The sequence below is a fragment of the Anolis sagrei genome, chromosome 2 (genome assembly GCF_037176765.1).
Source record: "Anolis sagrei isolate rAnoSag1 chromosome 2, rAnoSag1.mat, whole genome shotgun sequence".
Lineage (NCBI taxonomy): Eukaryota > Metazoa > Chordata > Lepidosauria > Squamata > Dactyloidae > Anolis > Anolis sagrei.
The window spans coordinates 278,852,545-278,876,062 of NC_090022.1; the positions used below are offsets into that span (position 1 = coordinate 278,852,545).

Consider the following 23,518-nt stretch of genomic DNA (forward strand, 5'->3'; position numbering starts at 1 on the left):
TTGATTTTTAGCCTTTGGCTCTGAGAGACCAGTGTTTGAATCCCTACTCAACCATGGAAACCTACTGGTAGACCTTGGAAAGGTCACATTCTTAGCCGCAGAGGAAAATAATACAAAACCCATCCAAACAGTTCTTCAAATACTTTCACAGGTTAGATTTTTTCTTGTGTTGTTATTTTTTTGTTCTGGTAGATATACTATTTGGAGTGGAAATTATTGAGAAAAGCATCCCTTGTGCCTTAATTCCTATGTCAAAGTAATGATTTCATCTGAGCCTTTGAAGAGTAGTTACATCTGGAAATTTCTTGAGTAAATATAAGATGAAAGACACATAAATAGATAGAATATTTTCCTTGCAAGCCCAAGATAAAGTTTCCATATCCATAAGTATCCCACACTTTTTCTTCCAAAGGTATGCGTGCCAGACCTCTGCTGCAGAACCTGAAAAATTGTATATAGCATGCCAGAAGCAAATATTAACTTCCAGTATACATCTGCTCTAGCTAGTACTTCCTAAATTCTAGCCTGAAAGTTTTACCATAGGATTGTCAGATGCTCCTCCCTCTGTTTAAGATGAAAAGGGGGCACTGTTCAGTTTCTAAATGCATTCTGTGTTATATAATAAACAGTTTATATTAAGGTGCTATCCAACTGTTTGTATTAACCAATCCAGTGACAAGAGGCAGTTCTGAAGCTGAAGCTCTGACATCCCTAATGAAAATAACTCCATCAGTTGACTCTCTTAAGGCTGGGAGAGAACATGCTATCCTTAAGATATGCACGTTATCCCTTATTTCCAGCCATAGATAACCTCTCCAACACAGACAAGCAGTGCCTGTACCTTCTAATCTGGAGGGCAACACTTCTTTTTTTAAAATATTTTTATTGTTTTATAGTGTACACAAGAAGCAAAGCAAACCACAGAAAAACAAAAACAAACAAAAACAGAAAAAGGGAAAAAAGATATACAAAAGTGCAAGTAAGTTTACAGAATCATATACAGTCAGTGCTCGTTAAACATGTTGAAAATCAACTTCGACTGTACAGAAATTATACCTTAACATTTATTGTCCCTCTATCCTACTCCCGTGAACCCAACCACCATGACCTCCCTCCGTTCATACCTCGATATAGATCACATAACTAACCCATATGTCTTCTTTCACTAAATCCCCTTTATGACGATCTTCAAATCTACTTTTGTCTTCTTTTCCAAATACCCCAGTGTCAATCTCCATTTTTATTTTTACAAATTCTTCATTATTTCCTCCTCTGCTGCTATTTGTCAGCTTGGCCATTTGGATATAATCTATTAATTTATATCTCCAATCTTTAATAGTTAACTCTTTTCCCCTCTTCCATGTTTTGGCTATTATTAGTCTCGCAGCAACAAAGCAATATTGACAAATTTCTTCATCTCCTGTGCTAATACACCTTCTAAATATTCCTAATAAGCACATTTCTGGGTTTTTCATGACCTTTTTGTTAATCTTATTATTTCTTTCTTTCACTATTTTCCCCCAGAATTCTTTAACTATATTATAGGTCTACCATACATGGAAAAAAGTCCCTTCACCTTCTTATATCTCCAGCAAGCCCTCATCCTGCTTTCTCTATGTTAGCCAATAACGTATTTTCTCTAATTGAACCAGCCACTGAAAATCTCATCCCCATTTTCCAAAGATGTTCCCATTCCATTTCCAAAGATGTTCCCACATTTCTCAATAGACCCAGTTAATAAGTCATTTGGACTACAGCCCCTATTACCCAAAATGTTAGCCATATTAACTGGAGTTGTTGGGTGTTATAGTCCAAAACATCTGGAGATGGGCTTAACTGGAAGAAGTTGGTATCTCTTTGATCAAAGAGGCAGCTCATTAGCTAACTTGCACTTCAGGAGATAATGATTGCAATTGTGATATTAGCAAATAAAAATGTAAAAATCTTGTCCTAACAAACTCATGATCCTTTAATAATTGCATTGTTTAGCTTGTAACAATTATAAAGAGAAGACAAAAGAGATATGCTATCCAAAGACAACAAAAAGCAAGTGAAGTCAAAAGAGTGATATTCACCAAAGACAACAAAGAATAATCAATTGGCCCAGTTGTTTTAAAGAAACCCACCTCTGAATTTGAAAGGATATTGATCTGGGAGCAGGCACAGAACATGGGAAAGCTCAACAACAAAAAGAGAGGTGTTTGTAAAATAACTAAATTCGATCTGGTATTTGCTGCGTATGATCTTGAGAATGAAATAATCATGTTTGTGTTTGGACTGTTGATAACAGTTTTGAGTTCACACGCTGTTGTTTTTTCACATGATAATGAAAAACATTCCCTGCAAGCAGAGGTGGAATGCACAATACAGATTCCAGATTTGCTGCTAACAGTACTCAGTAAAGATTGGTTATCTTTGAAATAACAGCACTTATGGGATTTTGATAGAGCTGTGGGGACTGTGCTTTGTTTTAAGGAGTCCTTTGAATTTATTTAGTGTGTGTGGTTCAAATTATTTAGAGTGGTTTTACAACTAGCCCAGACTTGAATGAAGCCAGAAAACAAACAAGTAGAGATGTTAAATTGGATTTACAAGAGACTACACTGATATGGCTTTAATCATGTTTGCCTGATCCTAACATCCCTAGATGCATTGGACTACATTTCCCATCAAGTGTAGCCAAAATAACTATTTTTCTTGTGTGGTGGGTGTTGTCATTCAACTAAATCTATAGGCTGGAAAAATCTGTTTTATGTTGTCAGTTCATTTTCTTGTTGGTCATAAGGAAGATCATAAGACTGTTTGTAGCGTGATCCAATATATACATCTGCAGAATGTATCCTTGTGGCAAAACAAGCAGAATCCAAGAATTATCTTGAGAGGCAGTGTGATGCCTGACTAAGATTTTAAAGATCCAGGTTCATCTCCCCATGAAATTCTCTGGCTAGCAAGTCACTTGGGCAAGTCACTGCCTCTCAACCCAACATTGTGCTGTTGTTGCCCTGTGAAGAATATCCTGATGTCTGAGATTTAAGCACAATTCTGGTAATATGAGAGAGGGCACACTATAGTGATATAATTAAGAACTATACTTGAGATGTTGAAGAATATGGTCATTGTCGTTGAGCATGTCATTCAAATAAAATGTACAAAGGCCAACAAATCAGAAAATATTTCTCCAGTTTTCAAACTGCACGGAAGAGAAAAAAGTTGATCCCCTCCCCCAGTTCTATTGGAAGGAATCTTTTTAAAATAATAATAACAATAATATTTTTTCTTACTTGTCTACTTTGCGAAGTTTCCTCTTTGGGATTTTAAAAAATTTAGGCTATGCATTGGCTACCATATAGACTTATGTATAAGTTGACCTCATGTATAAGCTGAGGACAGGTTTGGGAATCAAAATTATGGATTTTGATATGATCCATGGATAAGTCTGACTTGGCCACGATAGTCCACGCTCTGGTTACATCCCGTTTAGACGATTGCAACGCTCTCTACGTGGGATTGCCTTTGAAGACAGCTCGGAAGCTCCAACTAGTCCAACGCTCGGCAGCCATGATTTTAACAGGAGCGGAGCGCAGGGAGCATACAACCCCCCTGTTGCGCCAGCTCCACTGGCTACCGATTTGCTACCGGGCTCAATTCAAAGTGCTGGCGTTGGCCTTTAAAGCCCTAAATGGTTCCGGCCCAAGCTACCTATCCGACCGCATCTCTGCCTATGAACCCACCAAGACTTTGAGATGTTTCGGGGAGGCCCTGCTCTCGATCCTGCATGCTTCTCAAGCACGGCTGGCGGGGGCGAGAGATAGGGCCTTCTCGGTGGTGGCTCCCTGGCTGTGGAACGTCCTTCCTACGGACATTAGACTAGCACCATCTCTAATGGTATTCCGCAAAAAAGTGAAGACCTGGCTGTTTGAGCAGGCGTTCGAATAATTAGTGCAATGATTGGTTAATGAACACTGGAATGGAACAATGGATGACGAATCTGGAACATGTTTTTGATGATGAGACGACAGTGAATGGGTATTGTAGTAACTGTTTATTAATTGTGTAATGTGTTAGGTTGTTAACTGTTTGTATACTGTAGCACTGAATTTTTGCTGTTCGTATTTGTTGTGAACCACTGTGAGTCGCCTTCGGGCTGAGAACAGCGGTATATAAGTAAGGTAAATAAATAAATAAATAAATAAGTTGGGGCCATTCCACAAAGGGGGAAGTGCCAGCATCACTTCAGGGAGCCAGTCACTCTGGACTGCCAACACTGCCACATTTTTTCCACCTAGACATTCAAAAAGGCCAGAAGCGGCACCTCAGTGAAGAGAATAATGGTGGTTGGTACTTAAAATGTTTAGACTGATACATGAGTATATACAGGAATTTAAAGGGACACACTGTTTCTCTACAGATGTTATTTGACTGCAAAAGAATATTCCTGACCATTGGATATCTAGATTGGGGCTGATGGGATATATGGTCCAACAATATCTAGAGGACTGGATTTTGTTCGCTCTGGTTTTTAACTGCTTAATGTCTTCTTTGCTTTTTTTTTTTAAATGTTCAGTTTCTGTGATACTTTACAGTATGCTAAATTATGCTTATTTTGGAAGATAATTTATCCTAAAAGCCAGCTTAAAAACCCATAAAATAAAATAATTTCATTGTGATTTTTTATTAGTAATATTAAACTAGGAAAGAAGATGCAGTATATATTTCCACTAATAAATGAATAAGATGGTCCTAATTCTTTTAATGGGATAACTAAGTTTCCCCATCATTTGTAGGAAAGCAACTTGCCACCCCTGACTGGATAGAGACACAATATTCCACTCCTAGCTCTATATGCAGGATCACTATGTTAAGATTCTGACAAATGAAGCAAGTGTACAATGTTCCTCTGCCCCTAAAGCAAACTTAGACAGTAAATTGTTAAAGATACAACAAGTTCCTTCACAGTGTGGTTTTCTGGTTTGACAAACATGATTTGTGCAAACAATATAAAAATCTTAGTGCGGTCATCTCAGCCAAACCAGCTTTTTACCACACTTGAGAAAAGAGGGGGCAGATGAGTGAGAAGAGTTTCACTGGTATAAATATTCAACCACAAGTTCACAAAGATTTTAGTTCAACTACATCCCAACTTATTTTGATTGTCAGCTTTTTATCTGTGTTGTTATTTCCACTATAAACCTTGTAAAACGTCTTAATGGCATGGCAGTTTCAGAAGTTAGTCTAAGTATAAACTTGTTCTAACAGAATAATAATTTTTTCAGAGGCTGGCTTTCATCACCTGTGGGGCTGTTGATGTAAGAGCAGACAGCATTCAAATATGAAAGCTCCTAGTGCAGAGTTTAACAACAGCATTCCCCATACTCTGCTTATTCAGATCATTTTCCTTATGAACCTGTGTGCTTTTGAAAAAAAATTGCATAATACATTGCTCTGCATGAACACTTTTTTAGGTGTTTATGGACACCCCCTTGAATTTCAGTGACATATATTTAGTGTAAACCAGCTGCTCAGCCAGAACATCAGCTGATGGTTTGGCTGCAAAACATCTCGATATAGACTGTAGGTATTTTTTGCCTATAATTCTCATAATCTGTGACTATTGATCATGCTGGCTACTTTTTATGTCGGCTGAAGAAAGGGGTTATTTTTTCTCTATTCTTCTGTTGGGAGTTTTAATTTGAAAGGTATTTTAAACCTGCGCATTTTTACTACCATTCTACACATGCTTATGAAATCAGAAACAGTATCAGCACATTTTTACATGAAACCCACGTTAGGAAGCATAAATTACTGTTTTGATTTATATTGTAAGCAACTTTGAGTCCCATTCAGGAGAAAAACTGAATATAAACTAAATAAATTATTTTTTAAAAAAACCAAATTTCTGTTTTTAGGAATTCTGTATGAAACTATTTCCCAATCACAATTCCATCAAGAAAAGCAAAACGGTTGCAAAACCTAGAAGTGACATCCTAAAACAATAGATGTGCCCTTCTATACTTCTAAAAATGCTTATGACTAGAAATAGATCCTTTGAGTGTCAATTTCAGTTGGAATGTCACTCATTGGCTAAAAATGCCAGAAGGTGGAAATGAACACATTTCTCACAAAATCACTAAGTAGAGCAGTACTTGCACGTTTTGTCTGCAATCGTGGATTCTACAGAGGCTAGAGATTTAATTTCTTTAAAATGACAACAAGAAACAAAATGGCTGGGATACCAATCAACAGGGCATCAAGGAACTCCTAACCTAATGAATTTGTCACATCACAAAGTAATTCACATTTTTGCAGTTTATCTATTAAAGTGGCCACTTACATTCATATTTCTGTCCCAGATCTGAATGGAACCATCTTGGCTTCCTGCTGCAATGAGTTTTCCATCCCTGCTGTATGTGCAGCTTGTAGGTATCACCCGTTTACCTTGAGCCGACCGTGGTTTAAACACACCTTTGTGTTTTTTGTCATTTGTGACATCCCAGGTTCTCACAGTCCTAGCAAGAGACGAACGGAAATGACAGTTTTAGAAAATGTTTAAAACAGACGAAATGAAAACCCAGTCACAACTATGAATTAATTTACTCCACTACCCCACTAGTCTCCAAAGACTACCCTAAATAGACAAAAGAAAAAAAAGAAATAATCAGTTAAAAGTGCAGCTGGAAATGAAATCAAGTAATTTCAGGCACACTGGAGTGTGCTGCATGTCACAGAGGCGCAGAGATAAAAAAAAAACTGTCCCTAATGTATTTGCGGTTGCCCTCCCCTTGTAGGCAACCACTATATCATATTGTACCAATGACAGGACTGTAAATGAAGTACCTGTAAGGATCATACAACCAGAAATATAAAATACACAGTAGTTGATAATAACCAATTATCTCCAATTTCTCACAAACAGAAGTAGGGACATTTGGATTGTGTGTTTATGCTATCCACACTTTGACAAATATGACACACTGCTTGCTACCATTCACTTCTTTTACACACTGCCCATGATTGTTCTTTACTTGTGGAATTCTATGTAGAAGGGGAAGAGAACCTTTGGTCTCTTAGCTGTTCTGAACTCCCCAAAGCCGCAACAAGCACAGCCAACAATAACGGATTATGGGAGCAGTAGCCCCAAACATTTCGACAGCCAAAGTCCTTGCTGCTGCATACATTTAACATGTAACCACCTGTCTTGCAATTGCTGCCAGTGTGAAACTGGCAGAAAGGGTTTTGTAACAGTTTAGAATGTGTTATGGAGCATTTAATATCACCATGGAGTAGACATACATATAAACAGATATAACTAAAACATCTTTATAGGCCACTGGAGGAGCAAAAGAGAGCAGGAAATCCTGTGTATTGTCATATACAAATATATATGTTAACACATTAATTTTTCATTTTAAAAATTCCCAAAAATGTGCACTATCCCTGAAGGCACCTAGTACATACAGTATATAATCACTTGAGACACTTGATGAATACAAAAATCCATTACTGAACACACACTGAAGTATGAATGGACCTAATTTGTGCTGCACCTCTAATGCAAGTGAACACACACTAAGGCAGTTTTAGAGAACCTGTGGCCTAAATGTTATATCCGTCCAGTTCCCATCAGTTCTGGTCACTATGACCAATGGTCAGGAACAATAACCCCTGTTGTATAGCAAAAACATTCAGAGTGCCATAGGGTCCCCACTCATTGCATACAACATAGATCTTAAGAAATGAATATGCAATAATCTTCTCACTGCAGAACCCCATAGTGAACACAAGTTGCTGATCTCACAGTCAAATGCTTTTTAGATAGGATTAGGTAGGATTAGGCAAAACAGGACTACAAATAGAAAGAGAACTCAATCTTTTTCCTTTACGCTCACATGACATTGAGACACACACCTATATGTTCACTGTCCAAGGATGTGCCAAATAATTCATTCTGGAGAAAAGATGATACCTAAGTATTATTATGCAGATTAACATATTTGACCAGAAATATAGCCATGCCACAAGACTGCACAGAAGGAATGTCCAATCTTTAAAGAATATTAGAATGGCTGTGATGGATCGGAATCAAGGTTCACGCAGTCTATCATTCTATTTCCATAGGGATCAACCAAATATCTTTAGGAAACCCAAACACAAGATGAGAGTTGAATAGAATCATCCCAGTTTTGCTCCCCAATTATTAGTACTGAGAGAACTGGGCTTGAAAGCAACTAGTTATAAACAACAAGGTAATAAAAGTTATTGCTGATTAAAAGATATCTGATTAAAATAGATTTGTGCTGGCAACTTGTCATTTTGGCAGTCTAGCCCACCAGTTTGTGTGCTTCTCGTTTCATCATACCTAGGAATATAGCACACAATTGCAATATGGTGCTGAATTTGAAGATAAGCAGTTTCAGTTGGGCCAGAGTTAGAAAGGATTCTGGAGTACCGGTATATTGGACTTTTAAACACACTCTGTCATTTCCAACTTATGACAACCTGAAGGCAAATGTTAACATGGAGTTTTCTTAGCAACACTGCAAAAGATGTGATTTGCCTTTGTTTCTTCTGAGGCTGAGAATGTGTGACTTCCCTAAGGACCCCCAGCGGGTTTCCATGGCTGAGCAGCAATTCAAATCCTGGTCTCCAGAGTCATACACCACAATGGCTCTCTATGCTTCTAATACATTTGGCAACAAATAATGATTGAATACTTTCCCCTCCAGAATTATATTCTTCCCATTGCTCAGTCCACCAATTACTTTACTGGTGAAAATAATGCTGCCTTTTTATCGTGTTTCTTAGAAACAAATCAAAACAATGGAGAGCTTCAGGAATGGGGAGGGAAGACAAGAGAAATGCAGGTGGACAGATTAAATAATTTTATGCATAAAAGATTACTGTCCTTTCAAAATGCTGAAGTTTTTCCAGATTACTTGCCAAACATTCTTCTGGCAACTAACCCAGAAAAATATTTCAATATTCGACAGTCCAAGGAGCTAAATGATTATCAGTGCGCACTTCAGACAAAACTAATTTGCTTGCAATTCAACATCAATATTTAGGATCCAAGTACATGTAATTTGTTGGTTCTCTTGCCAAGGTAAAGGCTACTGTATTAAAACAGCCATCTTCCAATAAGATAAAGCTGTGTGAACAAGGACCAAGAGTAGCATTTCTAGCAAGTTTTGCAAAATCAAATTGGGCACACATGATGGGAAGAGACCACACACAGGCAAATTCATACCAGTTACGCGATACGCAAAAGGGCATATATAATTAGATCCCAAGAATTGTTTGGCCTGACCAAATGGAAAAGTCTCCTACAATCCTTAAATGCATTTCTTCCTCAATAATCTGTACACATTGCCCAGTTTCCCTAGATTTCATCTACAGCACTGAAATGATTTGGCATTCTGCAAAAGAGTATCCATTTGTGATTCGTCTTTCAGTCACTGAATAGCATCTATTGTTTTCACCTACTAACACTCCCAGAGAATTTCTTGGAACTAAAGTGGGGAATGCCGCTAACAGCATTCTACTGCATTGTTATATTCTTTTTTTTCTTTAGAAAAAAATATTTGGCAAGGAGTAATTCATCAGAATAAGGATGAGGAAAGGAAGGCTACAGCAAGCAGAACAGAAGGAGGAAAACTGGCAGATAATACGAGGGCACTGGGTGGAAAAAGTCAGGAGGTTTATTCCATCCACAAGAAACAGAAGTGCAGCATGGATGACATCTAGCCAGATGCCAAGCATGGCTGAGTCTTAGAGCTTAGAAAAGTTATGTTTTCCAATTCCCAGAATCCCCAGCCAACATGGTCACTAGCCACAGTGAATTCTGGGACTTATAACCCATAAGGGTAACATTTGCAAACTCCACTGGTGGTCCATGTCCACATGACTCCTGACCAACTAACTTTGAAAAAATTCATTAAAGCACTGACAATTCCCTTCTCTCATCTTGAGTTGGACATCTATATTGGAGAATTAATGCAGCTTAACACCACTTTAAGTGCCATGACTAAATGCTATGGAATAATGGGAATTGTAGTTTGGTGAGGCACCAGCACCATTTGGCAGAGAAAGTCAAAAACCTTGTAAAATCACAACTCTCATGATTCCATAGGATTTAGTCATGGCAGTTAAAGCTGTGACCAAACTGTATTACTTACTTACTTACTTACTTACTTAGGCGATCCCTCGTTGGACGAGTAAGATGGTCTTCCATCATGGGTTTCCTTGTGGGTCCGTATGTGGCTGTGGAGCCCTATTCTTGCTCTGCATCTTCTTCCGCAGTGAGGGCATTGGTTTCCAGGTGGAAGGCGGTCCCGGTCGGGGTTGGCTTGACGCGCCTTCCTCCTGGCACGTTTCGCTCTTTCACCCTCCACTCGTGCCTCCTCGAATTCTGCAGCACTGCTGGTCACAGCTGACCTCCAGCTGGAGCGCTCAAGGGCCAGGGCTTCCCAGTTCTCAGTGTCTATGCCAGAGTTTTTAAGGTTGGCTTTGAGCCCATCTTTAAATCTCTTTTCCTGCCCACCAACATTCCGTTTTCCGTTCTTGAGTTCGGAGTAGAGCAACTGCTTTGGGAGACGGTGGTCAGGCATCCGGACAACGTGGCCTGTCCAGCGGAGTTGATGTTGGAGGACCATCGCTTCAATGCTGGTGGTCTTTGCTTCTTCCAGCACACTGACGTTTGTCCGCTTGTCTTCCCAGGAGATTTGCAGGATTTTCCGGAGGCAGCGCTGGTGGAATCGTTCCAGGAGCTGCATGTGACGTCTGTAGACAGTCCACGTCTCACAGGCATATAGCAGGGTTGGGAGGACAATGGCTTTATAGACAAGCACCTTGGTATCCCTACGGATGTCCCGGTCCTCAAACACTCTCTGCTTCATTCGGGAAAATGCTGCACTTGCAGAGCTCAGGCGGTGTTGTATTTCGGCGTCGATGTTGACTTTGGTGGAGAGGTGGCTGCCAAGGTAGCGGAAATGGTCGACATTTTCTAATGTTACACCATTAAGCTGTATCTCTGGCATTGGAGAGGGGACGGCTGGTGACTGCTGGAACAGCACTTTGGTTTTCTCGATGTTCAGCGACAGGCCAAGCTTTGTGTATGCTTCTGCAAAGGTGTTGAGGGTGGCTTGTAGATCTTCTTCTGTATGCGCACAGACGACATTGTCATCAGCATACTGGAGTTCTATAACAGATGCTGTTGTGACCTTGGTTTTGGCTTTCAGTCTGCTGAGGTTGAATAGCTTGCCATCTGTCCGATAGATGATTTCCACTCCGGTGGGAAGCTTCCCATCAACAAGGTGAAGTATCATAGCGATGAAGATGGAGAATAAAGTTGGGGCAATAACACATCCCTGTTTGACACCCGATTCCACCTTAAATGGGTCACTTTGGGAGCCACTGCTGTCCAAGACTGTTGCCATCATGTCATCGTGGAGGAGCCGCAGGATGTTCACAAATTTGCTTGGGCACCCGATTTTTTGGAGGATGGTCCAGAGAGCGCTGCGATTCACTGTGTCGAATGCCTTTGCAAGGTCGATGAATGCCATGTACAGAGGTTGATTTTGTTCTCTGCATTTTTCTTGGAGCTGTCGTGCAGTGAAGATCATGTCCATTGTTCCTCTGGAGGGGCGGAAGCCGTTCTGGGATTCTGGGAGGGTGTCTTCTGAGAGGGGCAGAAGGCGGTTTGCAAGGATTCTTGCGAGGATTTTCCCAGCAGAGGTTAGAAGGGAGATACCTCGATAGTTTCCGCAGTCTGTTCTTTCCCCTTTTTTGAAGAGGGTGATGATGGTGGCATCCTTGAAGTCTGCTGGGATTTTCTCGGTCACCCACACTTTTTCTATGAGCTGGTGGAGTTGGTGTGTCAGCTCGGGCCCTCCCTCTTTAAAGATTTCAGCAGGGATCCCATCCGGTCCGCTGGCTTTGTTATTCTTTTGTTGGCTGATGGCATTGCTGACTTCTTCCAAGCTAGGCAGTGCTGCAAGCTCATCTCTGGTTTGTTGTTGCGGGATTTGTGAGAGGACCTCTTCGGCCACATTGGAGCTGCGGTTTAGGAGGCTTTGGTAGTGTTCTTTCCAACGTAGTGCAATTGACTTTTGGTCCTTCAGGAGTTTGGTTCCGTCTGATGAGCGTAGAGGCTGTATGCCATGGTTTCTTGGTCCATAGATGACCTTTGTGGCTTTGAAAAATCCTTGAGCATTATGGGTATCTGCCAGGTGTTGGATTTCTTCAGCCTTCTTTGTCCACCAGATGTTCTTGAGTTCTCTTGTCCTTCTTTGGACCTCAGCTTTTGCACTGGCGTAGATCTTTTTCTTAGCAGCACAGTTGATGTCTCTCTGCCATATTTGGAAGGCTTTCCTTTTCTTGTCGATTAGCTGTTGGATCTCGATGTCATTTTCGTCAAACCAATCTTGATGTTTCTTGGCTTGGTATCCAATAGTTTCTTCGCAGGCTTGGATGATGGAGGTCTTCAGTTTGTTCCAATGTTCCTCAACATTTTCGGGGTGTACTGTGGGTAGATGGTCCTTGAGTGCTGTTTGGAGATGAGCTCGTCTGGAGGGCTCCTGAAGGGCTTGGGTGTTCATTTTGCGCCTTGTTTTCCTTCCTCGGAGTCTGCGCTTGGGAGCGATCTTGATAGCCATCGTGGATCGGATTAGCCTGTGATCGGTCCAGCAGTCGTCAGCACCTGTCATGGCTCTTGTGAGGAGCACGTCACGGCGGTCTCTGGCACGTGTGATTACATAGTCTAAGAGGTGCCAATGCTTTGACCGGGGGTGCTTCCATGATGTCTTGAACTTGTTTTTCTGGCGGAAGAGCGTGTTGGTGATGATAAGGTTGTGCTCCACACATTTGGTGAGAAGCAGGATGCCATTTGAGTTGCTGTTTCCAACCCCGTCTTTTCCTATGGTCCCTGGCCACAGGTCGAAGTCTCGCCCGACTCTTGCATTGAAGTCCCCCAGGAGGATGATTTTGTCCTCCTTAGGTATCCCCGATAGGACGGTGTCCAGCTGACAGTAGAATTTCTCCTTGATGTCTTCATCAGCATCTAGTGTTGGTGCATAGGCACTTATGATGGTTGCCCGTTGGTTTTTGGCAAGATCGATTCGGAGGGTGGAGAGTCGTTCGTTGATGCCAGTGGGTGCTTCGGTCAGATGTTTCACCAGATCATTCCTGATAGCAAAGCCAACTCCGTGCATTCTTTGGTCTTCTTCGGGCAGTCCCTTCCAGAAGAAGGTGTAGCCTCCTTTTTCTTCCTTCAGCTGTCCCTCTCCTGCTCTCCGGGTCTCTTGAAGGGCTGCTATGTCGATGTTAAAGCGTCCCAGCTCCCTTGCAATGATGGCAGTTCTGCGTTCGGGGCGTTCACTGTCACTGTTGTCCATCAGTGTCCGTACGTTCCACGTACCGAAGTTCATTTTCCTTTTTTGGCCGCAGGGTGGTGACCCCACTGGATGCGGCAGTCCAGTCAGGGATAAGTGAGGCAGACTATGTTTAGGGCACCTTTTCTAGCCCCCTCCCCATGTGGGGTGAGCAGAGTGGGTCCTCAATAGGGCTGCTCAGTCGCGGATACAGCTGCCGAACTACTCAACTGCCTCGGACCTTGAGGTAGAACGACTGAGTCCGTACCCACCGCCCATGTGCCAGTCTGTGACTAGGGGCTTCCAGATTTCACAGTCCTGCCCCCGTCGCCACTCGCTGATCGCCATGGGGCTTTGGTTGGTTGGTTTTTTATTTTCTTTGGAAGACGCCTGTGCGTGGGTTTTTTTAATGTGTGGAGGTCAGTGCACAACTGATCAACACACAGTCTTCACAGAGTGAGGTTCCACTGGTGATGTAGTTTAACACAATGACCATGGCTTCTCAGTCTGTTGCAGCCTTCTTCCGCCTTCGCAGCCGTTGTAACATGTGCCATGTTATCCTCCGCCTGCTCCGCCGTTGAGGTCTTTGGGTCTTCGGACTGTGCTTGGTCTGGGACCTCCCCCGCGGCCACTCCTGGGAGTGCAGGACTCCAGTTGTTGTGCCCACAGGTTCATCGGAACACGCAAGCCCCCTCACCACGACAAGGTGACAGTCCATCGAGGGGGTGTAGTAAACATGGAAATTGTGCATATGGTCTAGAGTTCTAGATATGACTCCTGATTTGACAACCTGTTATTGACAAAAATAATAAGGACCAGACTATGAGTGTAAAGAGGGTTTTCCCCTTTTCTTTGTTTTTCTACACAGGTCACACATTGCTTGCTTGTGTTTATTTCTGTTTAAATACAACTGGTGTTCTTCTAGTTAGCTTTTCAAACATGTTGGACAATACAGCAGCCACTATGCAGAGGCTAAACAGGTCTGGGTCTTGTCAGTGGCTGCAGGAGAAGACCACCTGCAAACCCCAGGTTCAGCAATTTGAATTCCACTGAATGGAAAAAGAAGGTGGGATACAAATGTACTAAACTACATAGAATAGGCTGGAAGAAGAAACAAACAAAATTTACTGTATTAACTAACACATGTAGGCTAAGTCAGTTTGGTTATTTGACAAGCAGGTCTGGAAACTGAATTCCTGACTATTTTCCATTTTGTTTAACCAAAACCTAATAAAGTATATGTACTCAGGTAAAAATCAAACTGCTGAAAATATTTCCTTTACTCCAAACAAAATATACAAAAGATATGCAAAAAATAAACACATTTTAAAGGCAAAACATTAATTTGAACGCAAAGAAAATAGAGAATTCAGAAATCTGAAGATGTACACAATATTCTTTAGCTGGAACGACTGATGTGGAATACTCAATACCTACACTTTTTACATGTAACTGGCTTTTTAAAAGTTGTAGATTCCACATCTGCAGAACAGACTTTGTGAAATGCTTCTAAGTGCCAAAGAGTGATTCAAAGCAAATTTGAAAGAGATTGAATTGTCTTTTGGAAGGTAAGAGAGATATGGTCACAATCTAAGAATGTAAATAATTTGGGTAAACAGCTGATGCTATTATTGGAATAAGTTTTTTAAGTTCATCAAATGTGTGTTTCTTTTTTAATTTTATAACAGACTCATTCCTACTATCTTTCTGCATACTATACTGTAAAGAAGAGTCTTAATAAAAAATGATTATAAAAACCAGGAATCCACTTAACCAGACTGCACAGAATTATAGGGCTCTATTTCCTTGCTATCAACAAAGGATCTTACCTGTACCTCCCACAGGAGAACCAAGCTTATTGTCCCATGTAGGATAAATATAATAAGATAGTACAGGAAACCAATCAAATAACTGAATGGATGGGAAACAGGAAACTAATCCAGAGACATAAAACAGAAGATGAACAGGTTATGGATAAAACTTACTAGAAGTGTGCATGAGAGTGAGAAAAAATGTGAACACAAAAAATGTATCAGAGAAAGAAATTAGCTTCCTGTCCCCTCCCTCAAATCTTAGGAAAGCGGAGTGGGAATATTACAAAGCCCTCCTCTCTCTCCTGATATTGGAGAGCAGTTAAACTGCCTTAGCACTACCCTTTCATGAACAAACTTTCATATTCAGCTAGAAACACTTTCCGTACAGATTCCCTAAGCAAACGATACACACGAAAACTAGGCATCTGAATGAAATTAGGATAATTCAAAGCAGGTTATAGAAAAACTTCTTCCAAGTCGTAAGCAGATCTAGGAGGGGAAAAAAACAGGAAGATCTTCTATCCAAACAAAGAAACCTAACTATTGTATTAACCAATGCATATTCTTTAGAAGTGAACACTTGATTTTAAATGTTTGGAAGTGGGAAAACTATAGTAAAGCTTCCTTAAGAAAATGCTCAATTTGGAGCAAAAGTCTGAGGATAAGGCAACAGTGAATACATTTGAAATGAGAACTATCAATGCTATGTTCTCATCCTACAGCCAAATGCAGCAAGTTTTGGAGATCAGAAGATGTACATCAGGAACTGCAGCTCCGCCATAGGAAGCCTACCAGAAAACAACCATCTGTTTTGAAGCTTTGAATAGGAGCAGAGTCAGGACACTGGAAGGTTAGAACTGCAAGAAAGCCTGAAATCTAGGACCTTTTACACTGTTGTTGTGTACCTTCAAAGCATTTCTGACTTACGATGACGCTATGGTTCTCTTGTTCAGAGGGATTTGTGTCTATCTTCCTCTGACACTGACAGAGTTGTCTTGCCCAAGGCCACCTAATGGGTTTCTATGGCCAAGTGGGAATTCAATCCCTTATCTCTGAAGTCATAGTCCAATCTACTGCATCATACTGACTCTCTTTTTAGCATTTTTTCCCTGGCATTAGTGAGTGGCTTTTAGGTAATAAAAAGGTAATAAATACATATTTTGATGCAACACCTTTCTCAGTCATATTATGCCATACATTAGCGGCAGTTCAAAGAGCTTTATCAGAGTTTTAACTAAGGACAGGCAAATAAACAGGCCTTCATAGTCACTAGGGACATTAACGGTAACTATATGTTTTATTTATAAATATTATGAAATCATGCAAATTATTATCTTATGTAATGTATTACTGTTTTCATGTTGATGTATTTTATTTTATGTATTATGTATTTTATGTATGGCATCTTTGTGTGCTATTTTATAAACTGCCCCGAGTCCCTATAGGAGATGGTGGTGGGGTATAAATAAAGCATCATCATCATCATCATCATCATCATCATCATCATCATCATCATCATCTTGATCCATGGCTAAAGATGGTTGTGTGGGGTGCAGTGTCAGTGGATGAATTTGTAAAAAAAATCAGCAATTACTCAGAACAGTCCCTCCTAACAACTCTTAACACTCAGCTAGCATGAACAGTGAGGGATAATAGGCAGTGCAGTGCAACGACAATGTTCCTGAGAAACAAGGAAAGACTATTTTTAAATGCTAAGGTCATCTGCAAAACTGCCACATCAACATCTATTTCAGTCTAACATAGCTCTGCTGATAAAGGTGATTCATAGTGAGCATGGTTATTACCCAGTACTCATATCCAAAGAAGTAGGTTTACATCTACAAAAGTTCATGTGAAAATAAGGAACAATTAAAGTTCTGCAACATTTATTTTTCTTTTCCTTCCTCTGTCCGTCCCTCCCTCCTTTTCATGCTGAGCAGTAGGGGTGCTTTTTATGATTAGCAGTACAACAGCCAGTACAGCAGAAGTACTTCTGTATTATTTCACAACATCAGAGTCCAAAGTCACACAGCATGAAATCCATGCCATTTTCCTCTTCTATCCTGAAGGGCCTTCCAAAAACTAGAGCAACCTGACATGGAAAGGAGCCTTTATGTGAATGCTTCCTACACAGCTACAGACCTCTGCAGTCACTGGGCAGTGCAGAACAGAGTCATGTTGTAGATGTTCTAATGCCACTATAGATTACATCAAACCATACTAGCTTTCTGTATGCTCTTAATTACAGACATTCTAAGTATACATGACACAGTGCTGATGAACCACAATCAAATAAGGCATCCCTAGATAGAGTCTCAAAAGGTGGAACTTGTTAAGTCGGTCACAAACATGAAACATTTCAGCTTAAAAGGTTTGGTTTCCATGGATTTTGGATAGAGGGTTCCTTGGAAGATTTATTGAATTTGTCAACTCTCCACACTTATCACAAGAAAAACACACAGAGCAGACCCATTTTGAAGCTTTGAAGGGACCATTATTTATGAGTGGCTTTAAGGATTAGAAATCGTTTGTTTATTTCATATATCTAATTAGTTTTACTCCACTAAAGAGAGTCATAAAGTCTAATGGTCTGGTGACAAATTAAGAGGAACAGTCAATAAAACTCTAAAGGAATGCTCTATATAAAGTCACTAATTAACCCAAGTTCACAAAGACTTTAAGGCTTATGAGAAATGTGGTTCTCGGTGTTCAAGGAAGTTTTCATTTGTAGAGATAAGAGTAACATAGCCATTTTTCTCTCAGCTGAATCTTTCATTCGTCCTGCTGAAGACAACTAATTCTCTACTCTTTTCTCAACCAATACTATATATGGCATTGTGAATAACTATTCGCATGAGTACAAAAAAAGGCAGAATAGAATTCCTAGAATAAATAACAATAACATACCCTGTTGTACTTCAGAAAGTGTTGTATTTATTAGTCTACACAGGAGCACATATTTTTATAGTAGTTTTAGTAACACACTATTACAACATTGGTATTTGCAGGATTGTGCAATGTGTGAGCCAGAGGTACATTATACATATTCACTGTAGTAATGTCTGAAATTGACATATACTCACATAACGTACATTTGAGATTACAGAAGTTGAAACTCTGTACTAATTCCACCCAATGCATTTGACACAGAGCTCTGAGGATCAGTACACATATATAATCCACTCCAATATTAACATGAGAAATCCTATATACTATTACATCATACTTTTGCTCATCTTTGCCATAATTTATGGAGAATGTTGGCCAATACTACTCTACAGTGATATGCTAACTTTGCCCTTTTATGAACAACACAGTTTACCTATCAGTGAAAATAATGCTTCCCTCTGTCTTAAAGACGCAAAAACTAATAGTATAGGTCATCAGATGGTATTTTTATTTACTTCATTTCTATCCCACTCTTCTCACCCCTCAGGGGACTCAGAGCGGCACACAGCATACATCTAGACAACAATTCAATGCCTCTATATACAAAAACCATATAAAACATAACATAAAATCACTAGAAACAATAAGCATATAAATACCATTTAAAACCAATATAAAGATGTTTGCTATTTTGGTGTTTCAAATACTAAATGACATAATCACTACAATTACTGTATTTTTAACGTCCTACAATTTACTGTTAGGTCTAGTCTTTCAGATCTATTTTATAGCACCTCGCTTGGCTTGAGATAACTCCTCCCCATTTCAGGTTTTTTCACCTTGATCAATCAAACCCTTTGAGATATTATTTGGCACTATTTGCAATATGAGACAAATTACTGTCTGTTTCAGAAATAGCCTATCTTTGACAGTAAGGTTTTGTAGAAAAAGAAAATAATCATTTATACCCTTTTCTATCTATAATTCCATGCTCCGTGAGACTCATTCTTTCCAGAAATTTCCAAGATTGATATAAAGGAATCATACAACAGCTACTATTAAGCATATCAACAAAATGTGATCTAATGGACTGAACTATATCACCACAAAAATACCATTATTTTGCTTTAACAGGTGACTAGAAAAGCTTGCCTGTGACTCAGTAATCTCTTACAGGGCTGTTCTGGAAGGCTTACATTCAGTCTAGGTCAAATGCATTATGTTCTATCAAAACCAGAAACTGGGAAGGAGTTTGAGCCACAGAGATTTCACATTAAAACATATTACAGTGTTTCTTAGTCCAGGCTGAGGTTTCAGTGCACAAATTAGTGAATTAGTTGCAGGAGAAGGACAAAGCACAACTAAGCAGAAACAGCAATTTCATTAGGAATGGGAGGAAAGAGCTTCACATCCATAGAAGCGAGGAAACCTAAGACATTTATGTCAGACAATTTTTAAAATTTCAAATTCTATTTAAAATCTGGACATATTTAGATTGCACCCCCCACAATCTATATACATAACAACTGGATTTTTAAAATTTGGGGTTGTTGTGGAACCAAGGATTGGTGCTAAAACTTCAGTGGAGAGACCTTTTCCCCACAATAACTCTAACGGGAGAATTTCTCTTCCCAGGGGTTGATTTCCTCTCACTTCCTGCTGTCTCACTCCCATTTGTAACCAGGAGTCATATGAAGGTCGGTTGTTTTTAACCCAGAGACTGCCTGTATACAATTTGGGGTTGGTTTGTGAATTCATAGGTGACGTCCTCAAGTTGGCAAAGCTATGCACAAAAATATAATGGCAAAACAATCTGTTATAACTATGTGTTACACAACTGTCTGGATCATATTCTTAGAATTATTTTAATAAGCAGATAAGATACATTTAATTTGGCTCGTGGCATCCAAGAATTGAGAAACCAAAGCGATATTGCCTGTGCATTTTTGATAACGTGCTTTATCTGCACGTTACCTGTTGGTTGTGTCAACTAGTGTAAAAACATTCAAACAGTGTGGTTTACAATGAACAAATGATTTATTGAGACTACTCTAGGTAAGATGCAATGTAATCTTTCTCTACATTGTTATTCCAAAGGGCAAGTTTGATGTCAGAAGTTCAGTTCAGGTTACGAGCAACAATTCAATCAGAAATTACTAAAATGTAGTGTTGCATGAAGCAGAGAAACTGAGTGACTCACTGGCAAAACAGGATGGCTCTTAACTACCCCAATTAGTTAAGGTTGTAAATAGCTTTGTTGTTTATCTTCACCCAAATCACTGTTGTTTCATGTTAGACTAAGACTAACATGAAACAGCCAGTACCCAGGAGATAATCCAAAGACTTCCAAAAGCATTATGCACACTGACTAATGGAAGCATTAAGAATTTGTTTTTGCAGCCCCAAATGCTGCCATCTTATTTCTCACAATCACGGGCAATTATATTAACAATGAACAGAAATGAAACACTCTACCAGAAAAAAAAAAACCATTCTGCACTATGCTTCCTTCCCCACTCCCTTCCTTTGGGCAAAAAATTCATACAAATATTTTACAGCCTTATAATTCGACATCAGGAGAAGTAAACCTACTGAAATCATTTGTTTTACATAAAAGGAGAGAGACATTTTAGAATGAAATACATGTTTATTTAATCTACTCTACAGTTCTGGCTTGCTATTGTATATGGGAAAGAAAAAAGGGAAATATTAAAGATAGTCTTTCCCTTATTAAATTACAGTGTGTTCTTTATAAACTTTCACACTTCCTACAATATCTCTAACACTTCCTTCAATGACCCTTATTCAGCCATAAGTAGTTAAATAGGCATATGATAAAAAACTAAAAAGGCATTTCACAATCCCCTTTTAAAAAGTATTTGCAGCTGTACACTTTCCTCTGTGCCATTATAAAAAAAGTGCAGTGCATGTGTTGTGTTAAACTGCTGCTTAACAACCACAACTATCCAAACACCCCTTACAACTAGATGGGAGACAGTTAACTGCAACTGCGTGTAATAATAATAATAATAATAATAATAATAATAACAACCACCACCACCATCTCCCCAGAGGAACTTGAGGCGGGACTTTACGTATGGGACAGGATGTCCACAAGACGTAAAACAACACAATCCATTAAAACAAAAAACACCATTAAAATAAGAACATCATAAAATACAACAACCAGATAAAAACACAATTAAACATAAAACAGCAGCACTGAAGTTCCATCAGACAATTTTCTACAAAAGCCAATGACAAAAAAATTCTAAAATGGGCGTGACCAGGCTGTAAAAGGTTTGGACATGTGATAGTGCAAAACAGCGTACCATAGGGCCAGGGAAATGGATGAAGTGCAGAAAACAAGAGTATTGTCTGGAAACGTAGGGACTGGATATTCATAAACTAGGGACTAATCAATCTCAAATGCTTGTTGGAACATACAGGTTTTTAAATCTCTGTGGAAGGAGGACAGTGTGGGGGCTTGCCTAATCTCTATAGGGATAGTGTTCCAGAGTCAGGGGGCCACCACTGAGAAGGCCCTCTCCCTTGTCCCCACCAACTATGCTTGGGATGGTGATGGAAGCGAGAGGAGGGCCTCCCCCGTGGATCTTAGAGCCCACCCCAGTTCATAGGGGAAAATGTGATCATGAAGATAGGCAGGGTCTGAACTATTTAGGGCTTTGTAGGTCATAACCTGCACCTTGAGTTTGAACCGGAAACTTATCAGCAGCCAGTGAAGCTGCTTTAATAGGGGCATTGTGCGCTTGAACTTGATGTACTATTGAAAAATGAAGTTGGAGCTTCTAGGACTTTAATGTCATGAAACACCAAAGATGCTTCTACAGCTAACATTAAAAAGTGAAAGCTATTTTGGAAGAACTGGCTTCTTTAATACAGAAAGAAAATAATCTGAATAGCTAAATATCAAGATTTTACCAGAAAAGGCCAATTATACTTCCTGAAAGACTTCCCAGTAGATCTCATGACGCCTACCAATTTATTCAATACTTAATAATTAACTAACAAATTTGGACCATGTTCTTTTCCTATGAAAATATAATCACTGCCTAAGATTTTTTCCCGTCAGAGAGAACAACTTTAAGGATAAATTAAAGTGATGCTAAAAAGAAACAGAAAATAGGCAAAAGTTACAGCCTTGGCCAACAAAAAAGCCTATTCTCAATAGCCTTTCCACATATATTATTTTTTAAAAAACTATAAACTTTTATAGTGTTCAAAAACATACCAACACTTGTTCTTTGAGGGCAAATCAATGCTAAATAAGGGTTAAAAAACAACAGGGCAATTTCTATATAATAAATAGTAATATCATCAACACCATCGTCACTTACATTATTTATTAATGCAGATAGGCACTAGTGGAGGGAAAAAGATAACGCCTCATTTTTCTCACCCTTGCACCAACACTTTTTTAAATTGAATACCATGGAAATAGGTCCTTCCAGAGCCTTAAGCAATATGTCTGTGACTGTCCCTGGAGAGGAAACACATTATTTTTATGATGTGCCAGGGTTCTCTTTGCCTCCGGCCCAAAAATTTCATCTGTTCCCAAATCCCTTTCAGTTCACTACACAGCCTTCTTCTACCTTGAAACCAATCAGGAAAAAAGAGTTCATTCAGAGTATGTATGCAACTGAAAGACGATCTAGTCATTTCTGTCTATTGGGGAAGGAGCTGGAAGCATGAAACACTGACTATGCAGTAAACAAAGAATACTCATAAAAGAAAATTATGCTTTTGGAAACATCAAATGGGTCCGTGCTAAAGATGCTCTGTTTAGACATGAGATAATAATCCAGAAAGGGCATCTCACGCTTAATTCTGTATTGAGAAAGGCTTTGTTACTTTTTATTACACCCAGAGATAGCACAGCATGCCACTTTTGAAACTTGGGAGGTTTTGTACAATTATTTTGGGGGAAATGACAGTGTATACATTTTTTGAACCAACCAACAAGCAATTGCTTGTGATTGTTGGACTGGTCTTCAATGGCACCGCTATAGCCTGCAAGTAGATGGTGCGTCAATGTCAGGTCACACTGGGGGATGGTGGAGGCATTTCTGATTCTCTTTCTGGTTTAAAAATAGTCCAAAAAAGAATGAGTCAGGGATGGGGGAAAGAGAGAAATAGACATGAAGGGAGAGGAGGGAACATATTTTAATCATGTAGCAGATAAACTAGGAAACATGTCCTTTTCACCTATGAATGATAAATGACACCTATCAAAATTGAAAATAAAGCAGCTGTCCCTTTTTTATACACAGCTCTACCACTTTGATACTAACTGCCATGGTTTCATCCTACAGCATTCCAAGATTTGTAGTTTGGAGAAGTATTAATTCTCTGTTGGAGCCCTCAGGTGCCTGGTTTAGAGCTCTCTTCATATAATCCTAAGTACTTCATTGTAATACCAACCCCAAAATG

At 39.6% G+C, this 23,518-nt stretch overlaps 1 protein-coding gene across 1 annotated transcript in view; it reads right to left on the minus strand.

The window, feature by feature from the left end:
* WDR70 (WD repeat domain 70) overlaps positions 1–23,518 on the minus strand; it is a 130,287-nt gene that overhangs the window by 47,346 nt on the left and 59,423 nt on the right. The window contains exon 10 of the mRNA XM_060761407.2: positions 6,332–6,506. Within this exon, the coding sequence (XP_060617390.2) occupies positions 6,332–6,506 (175 nt within the window). The remainder of the gene's footprint in view (positions 1–6,331; positions 6,507–23,518) is intronic.